Consider the following 16082-nt stretch of genomic DNA (forward strand, 5'->3'; position numbering starts at 1 on the left):
GACTGTAGCTGCCTTACACACTGAAGTTCAGGGGCTGAACTTGAAAAACACACACACATACCCCTCCCTGGAGGACTGAGCCCAGCGCTGGCCTGGCTGACCACACGTTTACAGCTCAGGGAGGAGAGATGATGAAACCAACAGACCAAGTCGTACAGCCAAAGGCTCATACAAACACACATCCACACACACACACATATATATACAGTACATATCCCCTCTGCTTCCTGTGGCAGCACAGTGCCAGACACCTCAGGGTCCAACTCTAAAATCTCAGCAGGTTGGAATAGAGTGTGAACAAACACCACAGTCGGCCCTAAACATTACGCAATATAATTAGTTGCTCCCTATAAAAGATTTTTTTTTAACAAGGGATAATAATGAAATATAAATTGAATTTCCTGAACAAAAACTCTTTTCTTTTTTGCCAAAAAATAGTGACAAAACAACAAGCTCAGAGACGGTTGAAATGGACAATTTAGGCAGACGAAGGCCCCGATCAGACGGAGCTGGGGTGGCTTTTTGTAAATGGCTTCGATGAGAGCGAAGTGTTTTGCTCCCTGCTTTTGAGTTGCTGAGCACCTTGTGGTTTTCTGCTCTATGCGTCTTACATTTTTGCAGGAGCTCCTTGAACGCCTCAAGTTGAAAAAACAGAGCAGAAAAAGTGCCCGTCATCATTGGTATTTTTCCCCATTGTCCAATCAGATAAATCGAGAGGTGGACCTTCTATGGTTGCGATGACAACAAGTAGTGGCATCCATGGTTTGTGTGAAGCTAACGTTAGCTCACTTTCAATGTCGCCCGAGGCAAGCTGCAAACACATCTGAGTAAACTGTCATCTCAACACCGTTTTACCAACCGTAATTAGGCCCGACGATTGACAGCAGATTGTCAAACCGTCCTGGACTCATCCTAAAATAAGCCTTGAAGCAACTTTCATCCAAGCGAAGCTCTTGGACCACCTGCTGTCACTTCCTGCTGTGACTTCTCTTTCTGAAGACCTCATGTACCCACACAGATATCCATTTCCCAGTGTCCTGTCCCAGAGTGCCCTCTGCCAGTCCATTTTTTATGCAGATTTTAAGGTTCAGATCCGTGAGTGAGGGTTAAGCTAAGGAGAGATGATTAAGTGGCTGCCTAGCAACCGTTAAAAAGACAGTCAAGTAAGATCAAGACAATCAAGAAAGCTTCTATCTAATCAGGGCAGGCCCTAAAGAAAAAAGGCAGTGCTATGCGCTGGTGTCGGTTTAAGAGGATCATTAATAGTGTCAGGGGGTAATGGACAAATGCTGCATTTACTGTAGCCCATATAAAGATAGTGTTGCTGCTAACAGGTCCCACTTTAGTCTTTACATGTTCATTTGTACATGATATGTGGTTAAACTAATATATACAATACACAAGTTGGTTTAGTTGTTACAATGAGGGGGCCCCCCCAAACCAAATCCTACTTATGGCCCCCAAAGGTCTAGGGCCGGCCCTGCGACGGACTCTTAGTTGTGTCGTCTGCTCCTTTCATTCTTGTCTTATTCCTGCTCCAACTTCATCAGTCCACACCAAAGACCTACATCTATATATTTGCCGTTTCAAGGGTTAAGTAAGAACCATTTAAAAGATGTGCATGTGCTGTTTGTGCAGTTATTTAAGTGACTAAACCCGACTACTGCAGACTTTTCCCTCAGTTCATGGCTAATTAACCAGTTGGTGACTGTTATGCCTATTCTGCCATTGAACTTCACACTGAGCCCTCCTCCCTCCATCTTTTCTGTCCAGGGTCAGGAGGGGAGGACTAAGGCCCAGGTGAGGAATGTGACATGAAGCTTAGAAGAGCGAGGGGCTGCTGCCCGAGGTCTGATGGGGCTTACGGTAAAGGGTGTGTGGTGAGGACGTGAAGCTCCTCCCAGCAGCGTCAGGCCCAAAGTGTCGATCTGCGGTCCCAGGCCCAGACGCCAGGGGGTGCTCTCCTGCAGACAACAGTCCAGATACAGCTCCAGTCTGGACGAAGAGATGGACAGGGAGAGGCTGTGCCACAGTCCGTCCCACAGAGGAGCAGCAGGAAACCTGTCAGACAGATCTGTGAGAGTTTTACTGTCGCATACAGCAAACATGGCCGATTACTTGTTTCATGTTTTTAAAAATGCTTCTGTTAAATCTCTACCTCACAGAGTAACTCAACACTGGGCTGATAAGCTGCGTTTTACTGTGATGTCATGGAGTGAGTTGCACTATGTGTAAAATTAGAAACTTCCCTGCTCCACATATGTGAATATTCAGTTTTTCAACAAAACTTTAATGCAATCAGAACAATTTAAAACTTGCTGACAGTAACATTTACATTCTACACACAGTAAATTTAAAGTTAAATAACACTTCACCTGCAAAATGGCCATTTGTATATCAGTTACTCACCATGTGTCACGTTAAATTCATGAAACAAACTTGGATCTATCCATGGCGAACATAGAATCCAACTAGAAAAGCACTCAGAGAGTGCAGACCTCCACCAAGTAGGTGATATTCCCTCCCCCTCTGCATCAGATTTTGCAGCCTGCATCACAATTAGGTTATTTGCATCACTATCATTATTAGGTTATATATGCCTTCACCATGGAGACACTCTGGTGTATTTATTTCGTTTTTATTTTGTACCAACACAGAATATAATATGTTTTTTTGTATTTTTCACTTTCTTTTTTTCCAATACAGAACATTAATTTCAACTTTAAAATTACAACAATATTTAGCAAGTAGAACAAGACGTGCTTTCCGGCCACCAGATGGCGCTATTTTCACCATCTCATTAGAAATTGGAACTGCTGCTGATCATCTGTTCCTTGCTCCATTATCCACCTTTCCTGAAAATTTCATCAAAATCCGTTCAAAACTTTTTGAGTTATTTTGCAGACAAACAAATAGACCCTAACCCTAACGCCGGCGAAAACATAACCTCCTTGGCGGAGGTAATAAAGGTGAACATTCTTTATGAACTGAAGTCAGCAGGAGCTGTGTTTAACAACAGCAAAACTATATTGAAACATCAGTTTACAAACTCTCACACAACTTGTGCAGTATGAGTCTCATTTATCCAGCAGTATGCTTAGTATTCATGCTAAAGCCTGAGCACACATGAGCACCACTTGAGCAGAATTAAAATGCACGCACATGCCCAGGCACCCTACTCGGCCTTGCATGAGACTTTGTACTGACGTGTTTTGAATTATGATGTTTTAGCAAAAATACATGTCTTTAGGAAGCACTGAGCATACTGCTGGATAAATGAGACTTGGATTACACTGCACGAGTTGTGTGAGAGTTTGTAAATGAATGTTTTGATATAGTTTAGGTTCGCCTTTTTTGGATTCTTTGTTCACTGTGGAGGCAAACAAGAAAAACAAAGTCGTCTTCACTAATTCAATATGACATGCCGAGAGTAACTGATATACAAATGGTCATTTTGCAGGTGTAGAATTCATTAACTTTAAAGTTACTATGTGTAGTGACTTTTTAACAAAACAATGTGTCTAAACAAGCCACTGAGGGGCAAATGGGTGAATTTACTCCAGACACGTGTTCTGGGCTAACAATAAACCACTGTCCAGTGCGCTTTTCTCTTTGGATTTGGCGATCCATTTATTCTCCATACAATGTATACATGCTTATCATAACACAGAAAGGTGACAGCATAGTCCATATCATTATTCCATTCAGCAATTCAGTTTTAACACGCTACAACTTTGATGCCTTTCAGCATGCTTCCACAGCACGGTCAAAAACTGTTTGCCTCCCCATTCCACACACCTGATTCTCATTACATGGAGCTTACGTATATGCCCCTCACACATGGGTGCTCCACCCTATGTTCAGTTTAATAATTGCATGTGTATATTTATTTTTAAATTTTACACATAGTGCAACCTTTGTCAGGACACAATGACATCACTGCTGGGTGTGGTCAGACTTGAAGCTAAGTATTCCTTTGGCTTGAGTTTCACTTTTTGGCTTTAGGGGAATTTGGGGTGACTTCTGCTGGGTCTAACATTCAACCTTATATGTTATATTTTCTAATAGAATCAAGTTTTTCTATTATATTCTCTATTACACTTTCAGTGGAGTGTTTTGTGGAGTGTTTTTGTGTTTCCTCACTCATAGTGTTGCTCCCAGGCACTGACGACAGAGAAGAGTCTCGGCCCCACCTTCAGCTGAAAAAGCTCCTCCCCTTCCTGCCCTAAAATAACCAATAGCGGCGTCTCCTCTGACCACTGTCGACCCAGATGCAGACGCATCAGCACACTCAGCTCATCTGGAAAACTGTCATGTAAACGTTAGCACATTCACAAATAAATGTACACATACAGCAGACTGTCTCTGTCTCTCTCTCTCTCTCTCACACACACGCTCATACACGTGTTCGTATGCACATTGAATTCAGTGGACACAGACCGTTGTGAGATGAGAAAACAGGACTGTATAGATTTTAAACCGATGGACGTGGTGTCACAGAGAGACCAAGGACTTTCCTCCTAGAGAGCCGCCTCACAAGTGAATGTAAACTGTATCACAAAGCTGACAGATTCAGACGGCATTAGCACCCTGTGTGTGTAAACAGCCAAGGTCAAGTTTAACACCAAAGCCTTCAGCTAAATCCTTTCAACCTACACACCATGGAAAAAAGACAAACGCCCTAGATAAACAGGTTCACTGCAGTCACGTGTGACCTTGTCAACTCTCTGGAAATGAAAAATGATCCTTAGTAGTAAAGGATAAAGATTTACAGCAGAAACTTGTAAATTAGAAATATTTTACAAAGTGTTTTTGATTTTTAACATATTATATTAATTAGAATTGTAGAATATCAATGGACAATGAACAATGAATACTGACATATCATGTTTGTTAGAAAGACTGGTAATGTAAAAAACTAATAGTGTTAGTATAGTATAGTAGAGGAGTATAGGTGAAATGGGCTTGACATGACTTCCTGTTAGGACCTTTCATTATATTGTGGTTGTGACTTAATGATACCAAACCCTTTTTAACTAACTGAAAATTTCACCTTAGACATAATGCACTTAGTTTTCACATCAGCTCCTGTGATGAACCAAAATTAATAATACTTACACAGGGCCAAAAACTGTAACTGTTGGTAGATTCAGAGTAGCATACTGTCCGATCTGATATGCTGGACATCCTCGGTCATCTTCTGTTATTGAGACGTTGTAATGACTGGCTGACTGCATGTCCAAGAGCTGTAATAGATCCACTACTGCAAACACAAAATGAAAGATTATTGACACTAACTTACATTTCTAACAAGGTTGATACTGCCAGAATTTTTAATTGCAATGGTTAGGAAAATAAAGGTCAAATAAAACATTTTCTAACTCATAACTTTGATATATAAAATAAATAAATAAATAATATAAAACTTTTGTCACTAAACAAAACTATCTGTGGGTGATGTGGAAGTTTTGGTGGATGCTTTACACCTCATACAGACAAATCCTAACAAATTTTTATGCTTATTCACTTGGAATTTGAACGTTGTAAATAAGTTGTCTGTTCCAGAGGCCCGGCTGAAAACTTAAGGGGACAGAGCATTTGCTGTCAGGGCCCCAAGCCCGCCTTTGAAGCTAAATAAAGATTATTATTACTATTATATGAAGGCAACAACTTTAGTATCAAATTTCATATTGTACCCAGGCATTTTTGTATGCCCGGGACACAAAGGGTGTAGAAGCTCAAACTCAAACCAAGCTCAGACAAGCGTTAAAACTAGGCAGTGCTGATCAAATATAAACCAGGATTATGTCACTGTATGGCCTATTTCTTGCGTAAAATTTCTTCAGAAACATATTTTAGTGCACTGTTTTGCTGTAATAAAAGAATTTGTAAACAGGAAGTAGGCACCTTCCTCTTTCCCGTATTGTAAAACAGAGGCTGAAAATACTGAGGTCAAACGGTAAAACTATGCAGAGCTGATCAAATATGAACAAAGATTCTGATACTGAGTTCAACATTTCTCACCTCAAATGTTTTCAGCAACATGTTGTACTGTAATTCGAGATTGTTTGTTACCAGCCACCAGCCAATTAGTCTCATATGGAAAAATGGGAAAGCTTGCATTACGTCATCTACCAACGGGAGTGTTTATTGGTCAGGTGTCATAGTTGGTCTCGTAGTGCAATCTGGTAGCTGTAGGTTTTCTGCCTCTTGAGCAAAAGCGAATAGCACAGCCCTTTTCCTCTGTTTTCTCTGGTCTTGTAGCATCAATTTCACAGGTGTTTACATCTTTCTACTGCACAGACAGCCTAGTTTATCAAAAGATCGTCTTCCCAGCAGTGAAATACTTCTTAAACAGCTGGATGAAGTGGATGAGTAATGCTCTCAGTAACAGGCAACTTCTTGGTAACATTTTACCCACACACAGCCATCAATGTGCCTCATCCTAAGTTTGCTTACCTTTCACATCTGCAAGTGTCACATCTCCTCTGTTCCTCCCATGATCCTTTGCTTTAGGATGGAGATAACACTGCTGTGCTGTGCTCACATCCCGAGACAGCGTGTCTGGTTTCACTATAAACAAGTAGGCTTGAACCCAGCAGAGCACCAAGAGCACAGATGAGCTCGGCATCATGTCCTCAGCAGACTGCAGAGAGAGAAGTGGTGCTGGGAGAACATCTCAGCTGCTGATACACATGGACCAGAGGGCCGGGCCTAACTGGCATCTCTGTCTTCTCACAAACACCCTCAGCTCATGTTTTGATCTCTCAACAGCAAACTAGATATCTCACCTATGTCTCCACTCTGTTTCCAGGGCACTGACACCTTTGCACCTGCGTATTTTGGGAATATGTGAACATACACACACCAATGCAAAAACACAGGTTCCTGGAGGAGTCAGTAGGTTCAGTGAAAACCATGAAATATCACAGTACCATTAAATTCTGTGCATATGCAGACTCAGCCTGTGTTATTTATCCAAACATGGACTATACCTTAGCGTCATTAAATTACACTGACACTTTTATCTAAAGTGCACTGGATGTAACTGTAATTGTTGCAGATAAAGACCATCATGCATTGCTTTTTTGAATTTTTTTGAAGCCTACAAAGTTGGAAGGATGTTTGCAGACAGTACAAATGTGTCGGTATCAAATTTCTGAAGGCCATTATACCCTTGAGGATGTCACTGAGTGTATGCATCTGATAACAAAATTTGCTTTAAAGGTCTAATGTTGGGAATTTAGTGGCATCTAGTGGTGACGTTGTAGAACTGAAGCTGCAAAAAACACTGCCAAACAGGAGGACTACAGTAGACAGTGCAAAAATGTGAATGGCCCTATCTTGAGCCAGTGTTTTGTTTGTCAATTCTGGGCCACTGTAGAAAACACTGCAAACTCTACAGGTGACTAAGAACTAATGAAAACATAGCAATAAACATGATATGCCATCTCTGCCAATAGATGCCGCTAAATCCTAAAGATTGTACCTTTAAAAGGTCCAGTGTGTAAGACAATAATAACACTAACGTTTTGGCCCTCATGGACCTTGGTCAAGAGTGTTGAACGAGACGTTAGTGTTACTAATAAATCGTGAGGCTGCGCAAGAGCAGTGTGCGGGATTTTCTGTTCAAAGACTTAAGTATACAGTAGTAACATGGTATCTGGTGGTCTCAGAGTGTAAGATATATACACCTATCAGCCAAAACATTAAAACCATTGGTGGGTGAAGTGAATAACATTGATCATCTTGTTACAGTGCAATGTTCTGCTGGGAGACCTTTGAACCTGGCATTCATGTGGATGCTTCTTGGTGCGCTCCACCCACCAAACACCATTGCAGACAAAATAAACCCCCTCATGGCAACGGCACTTGTCGATGGTAGTGGCCCCCACACCACAAAAACTGCTCAGGAATGACCCCAGGAATGGGACAAAGAGCTCAAGGTGTTGGAATTTGCCTCCAAATACCCCAGATCACAAAGTAATTGAACATTTGTGGGACGTGCTGGTACACTAGAGGTAACCCCGATCCATGGTGGGTGCTCCTTGGACTGGACTTGGCTCTGACCTGTCAAGGCATGGACACAGGACATCTGGGGGTGTGCTTTGGAGTGTGGCACTAGGGCGTTGGCAGTGGATCTTTTGAGACCTGTCTGTTGTGAGGTGGGGTACTGGCATGTCCCACGGATGCTCGATCAGATTGGGATCTGGGGAATTTGGAGGCCAGATCGATGCCTTGCACTCTTTGTCATGTTCCTCAGGCCATTTCTGAGCATTTGTTGTGGTGTGGCATGGTGGGGGGGGCTTGGTCCACAGCGGTGTTTGGATGAGTGAAGTGCTTCAAGTAGCATCCACAAGAATGCCAGGACCAAAGATTTCCCAGCAGAACATTGCATTGTAACGAGATGGTCATTATTATTCACGTCATCTGTCAGTGGTTTTAATGTTTTGGCTGATCGGTGTATATACATAGTTAAATTCTGAAGTATCTGAAAGGTAGTAATATCAGCCAGTACAGAAAAGACAAGTGATCTCTCTTTAATGGTCCTTTGAACAGATATGTAAACACGTCTTTTGTTAAAGTCATAGACAGGCATCATGATTCAAATGAAATATAAACGGTGCAATAAATTAAACATGAATTTATTTTGTACAGTTTATACTACATATTTACCAGAAAGCTTCTCTATCTATGAAATCCAGGCTTGATAGGGAAGTCTTTGTGCGAGCTTCCCCAGGCACAGATTAGGTTGTTCTGTACAGAGATGGACATCAAGGTTAAGTCCTAGGCTGCACTGTACATGTTAAGCATGGTCCTATAAACTACAGGCTGAAGCCTTAACCTAACCTGTGTACTGTATGAATCCAGCCTTGTAGTCGACACACTTCAGAGGAGGTTGCTCTGCTAAAATACATCTTTTTCAGTTCAGGACTTTCTGTCTGGGACTCCAGCAGGGGGCCTCTTCTGGCATTTGGATCCTCAGACCAGATAAGTCCTGTGTTCACATTTCAGAAACATGTCAAACTCAACATATTACATTAACACAACAGCACATGATATAAATATACATCTTATTTAGGGGAAACAACAAATAGTTGGAATGTTCAAAGATATGGACAGTGGATGCTGCGACTGAAAAAAACATTTCTCTGCCTGCTGTTCATCATAACTCTGTTGGTAAAGTGGTTAAAATCCTATTTAATATCATGAGCACATTAAAATAAGAACAATCAGGCAGCTCTAAGACACGTCTCTCTTACACGTCTCACCATGATCATGCATGTGGAAAATACTATAACTCTGGAGCACGGGAAATACCGTAATGTTTGTTTCTACCGACCAAACCAAATGTAACATAAACAAAGTGGCAACTAACACACAGACAAACCATACTGTGCCTTTGATTCCTCTTTTGTAAAAGCATCCATGTTGCATCACATGTAGAAAGAACGTTAGTTTCGCATCGTCACATGAAAGAAGGCAACACATCCTGAAGAAGACACGTCCCTGGCTCTATGAGCCAAGAGAAAATGGCTTTAGTCACATCTCTGACTCAACATTGACAGCGGTTATCCAGCACAGAGACGTGAAAAACGAGCATCCATTTGCCTCCACGCAGGCTGTCTGTCCGACAGATGGTTGTACCTCAGGCCAAAGCTGTTACAGTCCATGGACAGTAGATGCAGACAACTGGGCCTGTGTGAAATCTCCTCTGGTCTCGTCCTCACGATGATGTCATCATGTTGATATCATGCTGACTGGCCTGTAGGAGACACTTTGGATCCTCACACGTCTTCATTTTGGATCCAAGAGATTTCAGAATGTAATATATTACAAATTCAGTGGTCCAGTATCCTGAGACAAAACATCTCTTACTCTGTAATCTGTCATCTTGAGCAACATTTTCACACCACAGTGTCAACAAAACCTGCACGGGGCTGCTCCAGCTGAAGGTACATTGTCATTGTTTTCACATAAGGACAGAAAAATAACCATTACTACAAGTTCTGCTCACTTAAAGGTCTGGAACATGATTACCTGTATTGACTACCTATTGATAAATGACTGTATAATGCCCATGAACCATGTGGATACTCTTGTTGTAAACAGGAACTGTGTGAAGTGGCTGGTTGCCAGTTACAAACCGGCAAAACCTGACTGAATCAGCCTGTTTCATTGCTACTCTTACAACTATGCACAGTCAAGATGAACAGCAACCCTCTCAAATGACCTGAACGTAAGAACCAAAAGCTATAATACATTCATCGTATTACATTTGTACATGCTACCTCTATGTTCACCTACACAAACGCACTTAGATCGGTTTTCTTGGATTCAAACAGAGGTTCGGACGCCTTAGATCAACGTCTCACTGTATTTTGTTCAAATAACAATCAATACATTAACTTGTGTGGGAAGCCTTGGCAATGCTTGGGTTTGCCTGCAGTGATCTACGTATAGTATAGTGAGTCTCTGCTGTTCTCTTGATTTGGCAAGTTTTCTCTATTGAGAGCACACACACACACACGCACACACAAACAAACACACAGCATCCCTCCAGCTACAACATACACACAAAAGCACGTCTCGGACAGACACCCAAGTATCCAGACAAACAGCAGTGGAGTTCAATCCTGTCTGTTATGCTACTGGTACTGAGAGTACAAGTTCTCAGAGCCACAGAGGAGCTAAAGCCTTGTAGTGCCACGTGGAGCTTCTCCGAGGTGCCCAGTTGCTCTGTGCGTCCTCTTCATCTCTGGTTTTTAGCAGCGGTCATCCTCATCTGTATCACTTAGCAGCTCGCTGGCTCCAGCCGGACTCGCTTGGCCCAAGTGCTTCCGGAAATGCCCGTTAGGAACCTGCCAGGAGTGTCTGAGCTGAGGGGCGGAGCTTATGGCGTTGGCCCGTCCCAGGCTGGTTGCCATGGCAGTCTCAAAAGTTAGGGTCTCCTGCCCGTCGCCTGCCTCTCCACCGCTGATGTCCTCATGGAATGGGAGGTAGGGCTCTGAGATGTAGCGGTGAGGAGACGGGTTACTCGGTCCTGAAACCTGACCTCTGGATGACTCCTGACCTGCAGTTAGGGGGGCGCCCTCCTTGTCAGCCCTCCATGAGGTCTCCGTGGAGCCACCACCTCCGTCCTGAGGCTGGGTCTGTCCCTCAGAGGAGGCTGCTGGTGTAGGAGAGTTTTGGGCTTGGCAGACTAGAGGGGAGTAGGAGATGTATGGCCGCGGGCGAGAGGGTGTCTGTGGCAGCTGGCGCCGATTACGAGGAGTACCGGAGTCTGAGGCTGAGTGGACGGGGCTGCCTGATGTGTTCACCTGCAAACAACACAAGCACCATAGTGAGGAAAGTACCATTGTAAACTCTTTCAGCTACAGCCTCCTACAGTGAAGCGTATTGCTCCCTGCTTCTGAGTTACTGAGTGCCTTGCGTCTTTATCAAAAAAGAACTTCAACTCAGAGGCAGGCCTTGTGTTAAGCTAACGTTAGCTCACCTTCCTCATAGCAGTAGGCTGCTAGACATACCTGAACAAACTGTAACCTCAACTACTTTGTAATGTTTTACCAACCGTAAACAGGGCTGACAACTGACAGCAGATTGTCAAACTGTCCCCGATTCATCCTACAATAAGCCTTGAACTGATCATCAATCAGGCGAAGCTCCTGGACCAGCTGGTGGGGCTCTCTGTGATCAGAGGGTCTCATGTACCCAAACAGATCTGTTTCCCTGTGTCCAGTCCCCAAGTGCCCTTTGCCTGCCCATTTTTTATGCAGACTTTAATCTATAGATCAGTGAGTTTACTTCACAACAAAAAAGGGGTTAAGCTAAGGAAAGGTGATTAGGTGGTTGCCTAACAACAACAAAAAAAGACACAGCAACCTGCAAACCGTGCTCCGTCTGACTGGGACCTACTGTTGGTTTTCTTTTCCAGGTGGTTTACTGGGTTCATTTCCGATCACAGGTACAAAACAGTCCCTGTTTTCATCCTACCTGGTGTGTGCGTCCTTCGCTAGGTGAACGGGACTTGCTCCTTTCACAGGATGGGTCGCGGCTGCGCTCCTCAGAGTTGCAGCGGGACACGTCCGGAGACAGTAGGTGGCGTCGTTCCTTAGATCGCCCTCTCTCATGACTGCTTGCTTCTCTATGGTTGATTCTGGGACCTAAGAGGCGGAGAGATTTCTGTTAGTCCAAAAAAGTTTAAAGGGAATAAAACCACCTCGGGTGTCCAACAGTAAAACATATCGTACAACACCCAATTATCCAGTTTAAAGGCTCAATGAGTATTTTTCTTACTCTATAAATTGCAGGTGTGATGATGTAATTTAGGGAAATTGAAACTTATTTTGGCATTATCAATTTAACACATAGGTTAAAATATATTGAATTCAGTCTATTTTTAATTATAGTTTTAATTCAACAGACTAGTACATTGGTTCACTATTAGTCCATCTCAATGCCCCTCTTGAACACATCAAAAACTTAACATCACTGATCCATCTCTGTGTCATTAAATGATTTCAGTTTGCATAACCAACTGTCCACATCCATTCAAAATTTGCACTTCAGGCGGCAGGAAAAATCTAATTTCCATTAATAATACTTTTTCATACTGGTTGTTCAATCAGTATAAATAAACCTCAATATTCAGTTTGCAATGAGGACTTTTCACCCAGTCCTTAAGGTCACTGCAGCTAAAATGTGTTAATCCTGATATTAAAGTCAACTGTGATTCTGAAGCAGCTAAATTTATTCGCAATAGCTCGAAGCAGATACTGTACATGTATTTTGCTTCTATTGTACTTCTCTGACTTCTAAACATCACCATGAATATGTATCTGACTATAAGAAGTGTTGCGATGTGTGTACAGTGACCTCTGTAGCTCCTTTGGCGAGGCCTGTATGTGTCGTCAGGACTGACTCTCTCCAGAGAGTGTTGCTCCTGCCAGAGGCCGTTCACACACTGGTCTCCGATGGTGGAGAAGGAGCGCTTCATCAGCTTACTGTCTGCTGACATCCCAGGCTACAAACACATTGAACAACCAGAGGAGAAATCACTTAAGTAACTATGAGTAAGACCTAATCAGCAAACACTCTCTCTCATAACCAAACACACACAAACATATAGACGTGCTTGCATTATGTGCTTAGCAAAGTCTACAGTTTATTGATTTTAAAAACACTTTCAAATCCAACATTTGTTAGGTACTGAGTATGCGTTTGAATAAAGGTTATCAGTCTCTATTACCTGTGGATCAACAGCCAGTCGGGGCATGGAGGACGCTCTGATTGATGCAGTCCGCTGAGGTGATTTAATAACTGTTGCATCTTGCCTGGCCTGCTGCATCGCTTTGTTGTACTCCACTACATCTGACACCTACACAAATACCACAGAAAAGGAGGCTGCTTGTTTCTCATTTATTTCTTCATTTGAGTTTCAAGAATCAAACTAGAGTCAAATTAGAGTCTCTCTAATGATGCTCTGATAATGGTTTAACAACAAAGTAAACCATTAAACAGTGTATCTCAGTACAGCTGTTGCATTTAGTTCTTGTGTCCACTTTAAGTGGAAACAGACAACTTTTCAGACCATTGACCTTTAGCCCAAATAAAATTCTGACATGCTTATGACATATGAACCTTTTAGGACACTGAGGACATCTGGGGCCGGGCTATTGATCGTCCGAAGTGTCAGAACAAAACATACACTTCCTACTCCACCCTGTAATGACTGCAACCTTATTTTAAAACTCACTTTTAAATCATTTTAAATTATCTTTTTATCTTTGCACCTCTTGTCTGCACTTGTATTGTAAATTATTTAGTAATTAAATTGACCTTTCACATCTTTTTTTCTTTTTACACTTTTCTGTATCCATTATTATGTTTTATATTCTTTTGCTCTGTAAAGCACTTTAAATTGCCCTTGTGTATGAAATGTGCTATACAAATAAAGCTGTTTTGCCTTGACTAGGGCTTAGAAGTGGTATTGTTGTTGCCCTCGTGAAGACAACCAAATTGCTTTCCATTTTCATCAGAGCCTGTCAGCAAGTACCAAGTACCTACAATTCTTCACCATACACCATTTCTGCTACTGGGGAAAGTGAAAAAAGTAAAATGAAACTATTTGGTATCTGGGGATAGCTATCAATAGCTACAAGAAAAAATCAAACCTGAAAACAAAAGTGCTATTATCGTCCTGTTTTGGCCTCAATTTCCTGGGAGATAATACCCGATGGCAGGCAGAATTACATAATAATTGTGAGGCTTACAGGGAACCAGTCTGAACGCTGATGTTGTCATTATTTTAGAGCCATTGGATTGAAACAACATTTACCTCATCGTGGTAAGTTAAAGCAATAAAACTTGTTTATTTCCACTTTAAATTGTATTATCTTATTAGTAAAACTTGCATATAACAGGCTGAGAAATTACATAACTGTGCAACTTTCCACTAGGCTACTGTATGACTGACTGGGTTTTGTTGACCTTATGATCACCTCCAGTCAGCTTCAGATTCACTTGCTGCTGACATTTACGCAGACTGAATGCAAAGATATATGTGATTACCAGCGTGTGTAAATGATGGTGGTGATGTGGGTGGAGATAGGGATGGTAGGGTGAACGGTATTCATCATCCTCCTCCTCCTCCTTCTCCTCCCTGGAGCGGGACAGTGGCTGCAGGAACATCTCTTGTGGAGAAATGGGGCTGAGTGCCACAAAACCTCCTCTGGTGCTGAAGGAGCCCAAACAGACACAGACGGGGCAACTGCATTACTTACCCTTAAAATCAATTATTGTTAATGACCAAGATTCCAGCTACAGAAAACAAGGTTTTTCTGTTCCTACCAACATAAATAAACACAAATCAATATAAATAACCGTGTGAGGAAAAGCTGAATATTTACAGAGCAGATCCGGCACTGTGTCTGAGGAATGAAAGGGATTTAGCATTGCATAGGATTTCTTGTGGCAGAGAGGAGGCATCCATACGCTGGAACATGGGAGCATGTTTCTATGGCAAGAGAAAAACACAAGGGGGAGAGGGGAAATTAAAACAAATTGTCTCCTGTAAATACAGCTAAATGTCAGTGACACAATATTATTGTCAGTGGCCAGGTGCTTCTCAAGTTTACATCAAATTTTGGATGAACATGCTGTCTCTTCAGTTTGTTAATACAAAGTTAGTACAAGTTGTACTCAGTTCAATCTAAATCTGACTGGTTCCTGGTACAAATAATTTAGTCTTAATTCTGAACCAAAGATAAATCATGCATAATCTAAAATGTTAAACAATAACCAATGTGAAAAGAGTAGAATTATGTAATAATATACTGCACATCTGTGGTTGCTGGGTGCTTCATGGGAATTTATTTTGACTTAAAATTTGTCACAATACACCTATAATTTAAAAAGAAGAGTACCTGTTCCTCCAGTTGCTGTCGGAGCTTCTTGGCCTTGCTCTGCTTGTAGTAGTCCATGATCATCATGGCGGCATAGATCTTCCCAATGGTCATGTCACTGGCTGAAAAGAGTGAAACCATCAGACTGTAAACACATGACCCTTCAGGAGTACATTATCAAATGAAACACCATTCACTAATATGCTCTTAGAAATAAGGGTTCTCTCTGAAGGACTGAGTTTTATCCAGCACCATCAGCTTCTGAAGAACCGTTTTTTTTAAAAAAGGGATCTTCAACGTAAGACTAAAGGCCTTTGCACACTGAGTCATTTTTTTCTGATTTCTGATTTTTTCTGATGTCCTCAGAGGTGAAAAGGTTCGGCAGAAAACCCCCAAAGACAGTTCTAGGTACAGGTTTCACAGATACTTCTAGGTATGATGTTTATAAAAAGGTTCTACCAGGAACTAGGGATGCACCGAAATAAAGATTTGTGGCCGAAGCCGAAGCCGAATAATATTAAGCGCTTGGCCGAATACCGAGTACTGAATACCGAATATTGTTGTTTAGTTTTTCATTAGTTTTTGCAGATGAACCCCCTCCAGATTAGTGTTGTCACGGTACCAAAATTGGATCCCACTGTATGATACCAATGAAAATATCATGGTTCTGAGTAGTAT

General features: G+C 42.0%; 1 protein-coding gene across 1 annotated transcript in view; it reads right to left on the bottom strand.

The window, feature by feature from the left end:
• Nucleotides 1-8632: 8632 nt before the first annotated feature.
• LOC126396941 (voltage-dependent R-type calcium channel subunit alpha-1E) overlaps nt 8633-16082 on the bottom strand; it is a 151831-nt gene continuing 144381 nt past the window's right edge. Inside the window, exons 42-48 of the mRNA XM_050055329.1 lie at nt 15426-15526; nt 14910-15016; nt 14572-14737; nt 13250-13378; nt 12877-13024; nt 11995-12164; nt 8633-11321 (exon numbers count right to left, since the gene is read on the bottom strand). Of these exons, the coding sequence (XP_049911286.1) occupies nt 10767-11321; nt 11995-12164; nt 12877-13024; nt 13250-13378; nt 14572-14737; nt 14910-15016; nt 15426-15526 (1376 nt within the window). The 3' untranslated portion in view covers nt 8633-10766. The remainder of the gene's footprint in view (nt 11322-11994; nt 12165-12876; nt 13025-13249; nt 13379-14571; nt 14738-14909; nt 15017-15425; nt 15527-16082) is intronic.

Source organism: Epinephelus moara, chromosome 10, assembly GCF_006386435.1.
Source record: "Epinephelus moara isolate mb chromosome 10, YSFRI_EMoa_1.0, whole genome shotgun sequence".
In the NCBI taxonomy this organism is placed as follows: domain Eukaryota; kingdom Metazoa; phylum Chordata; class Actinopteri; order Perciformes; family Serranidae; genus Epinephelus; species Epinephelus moara.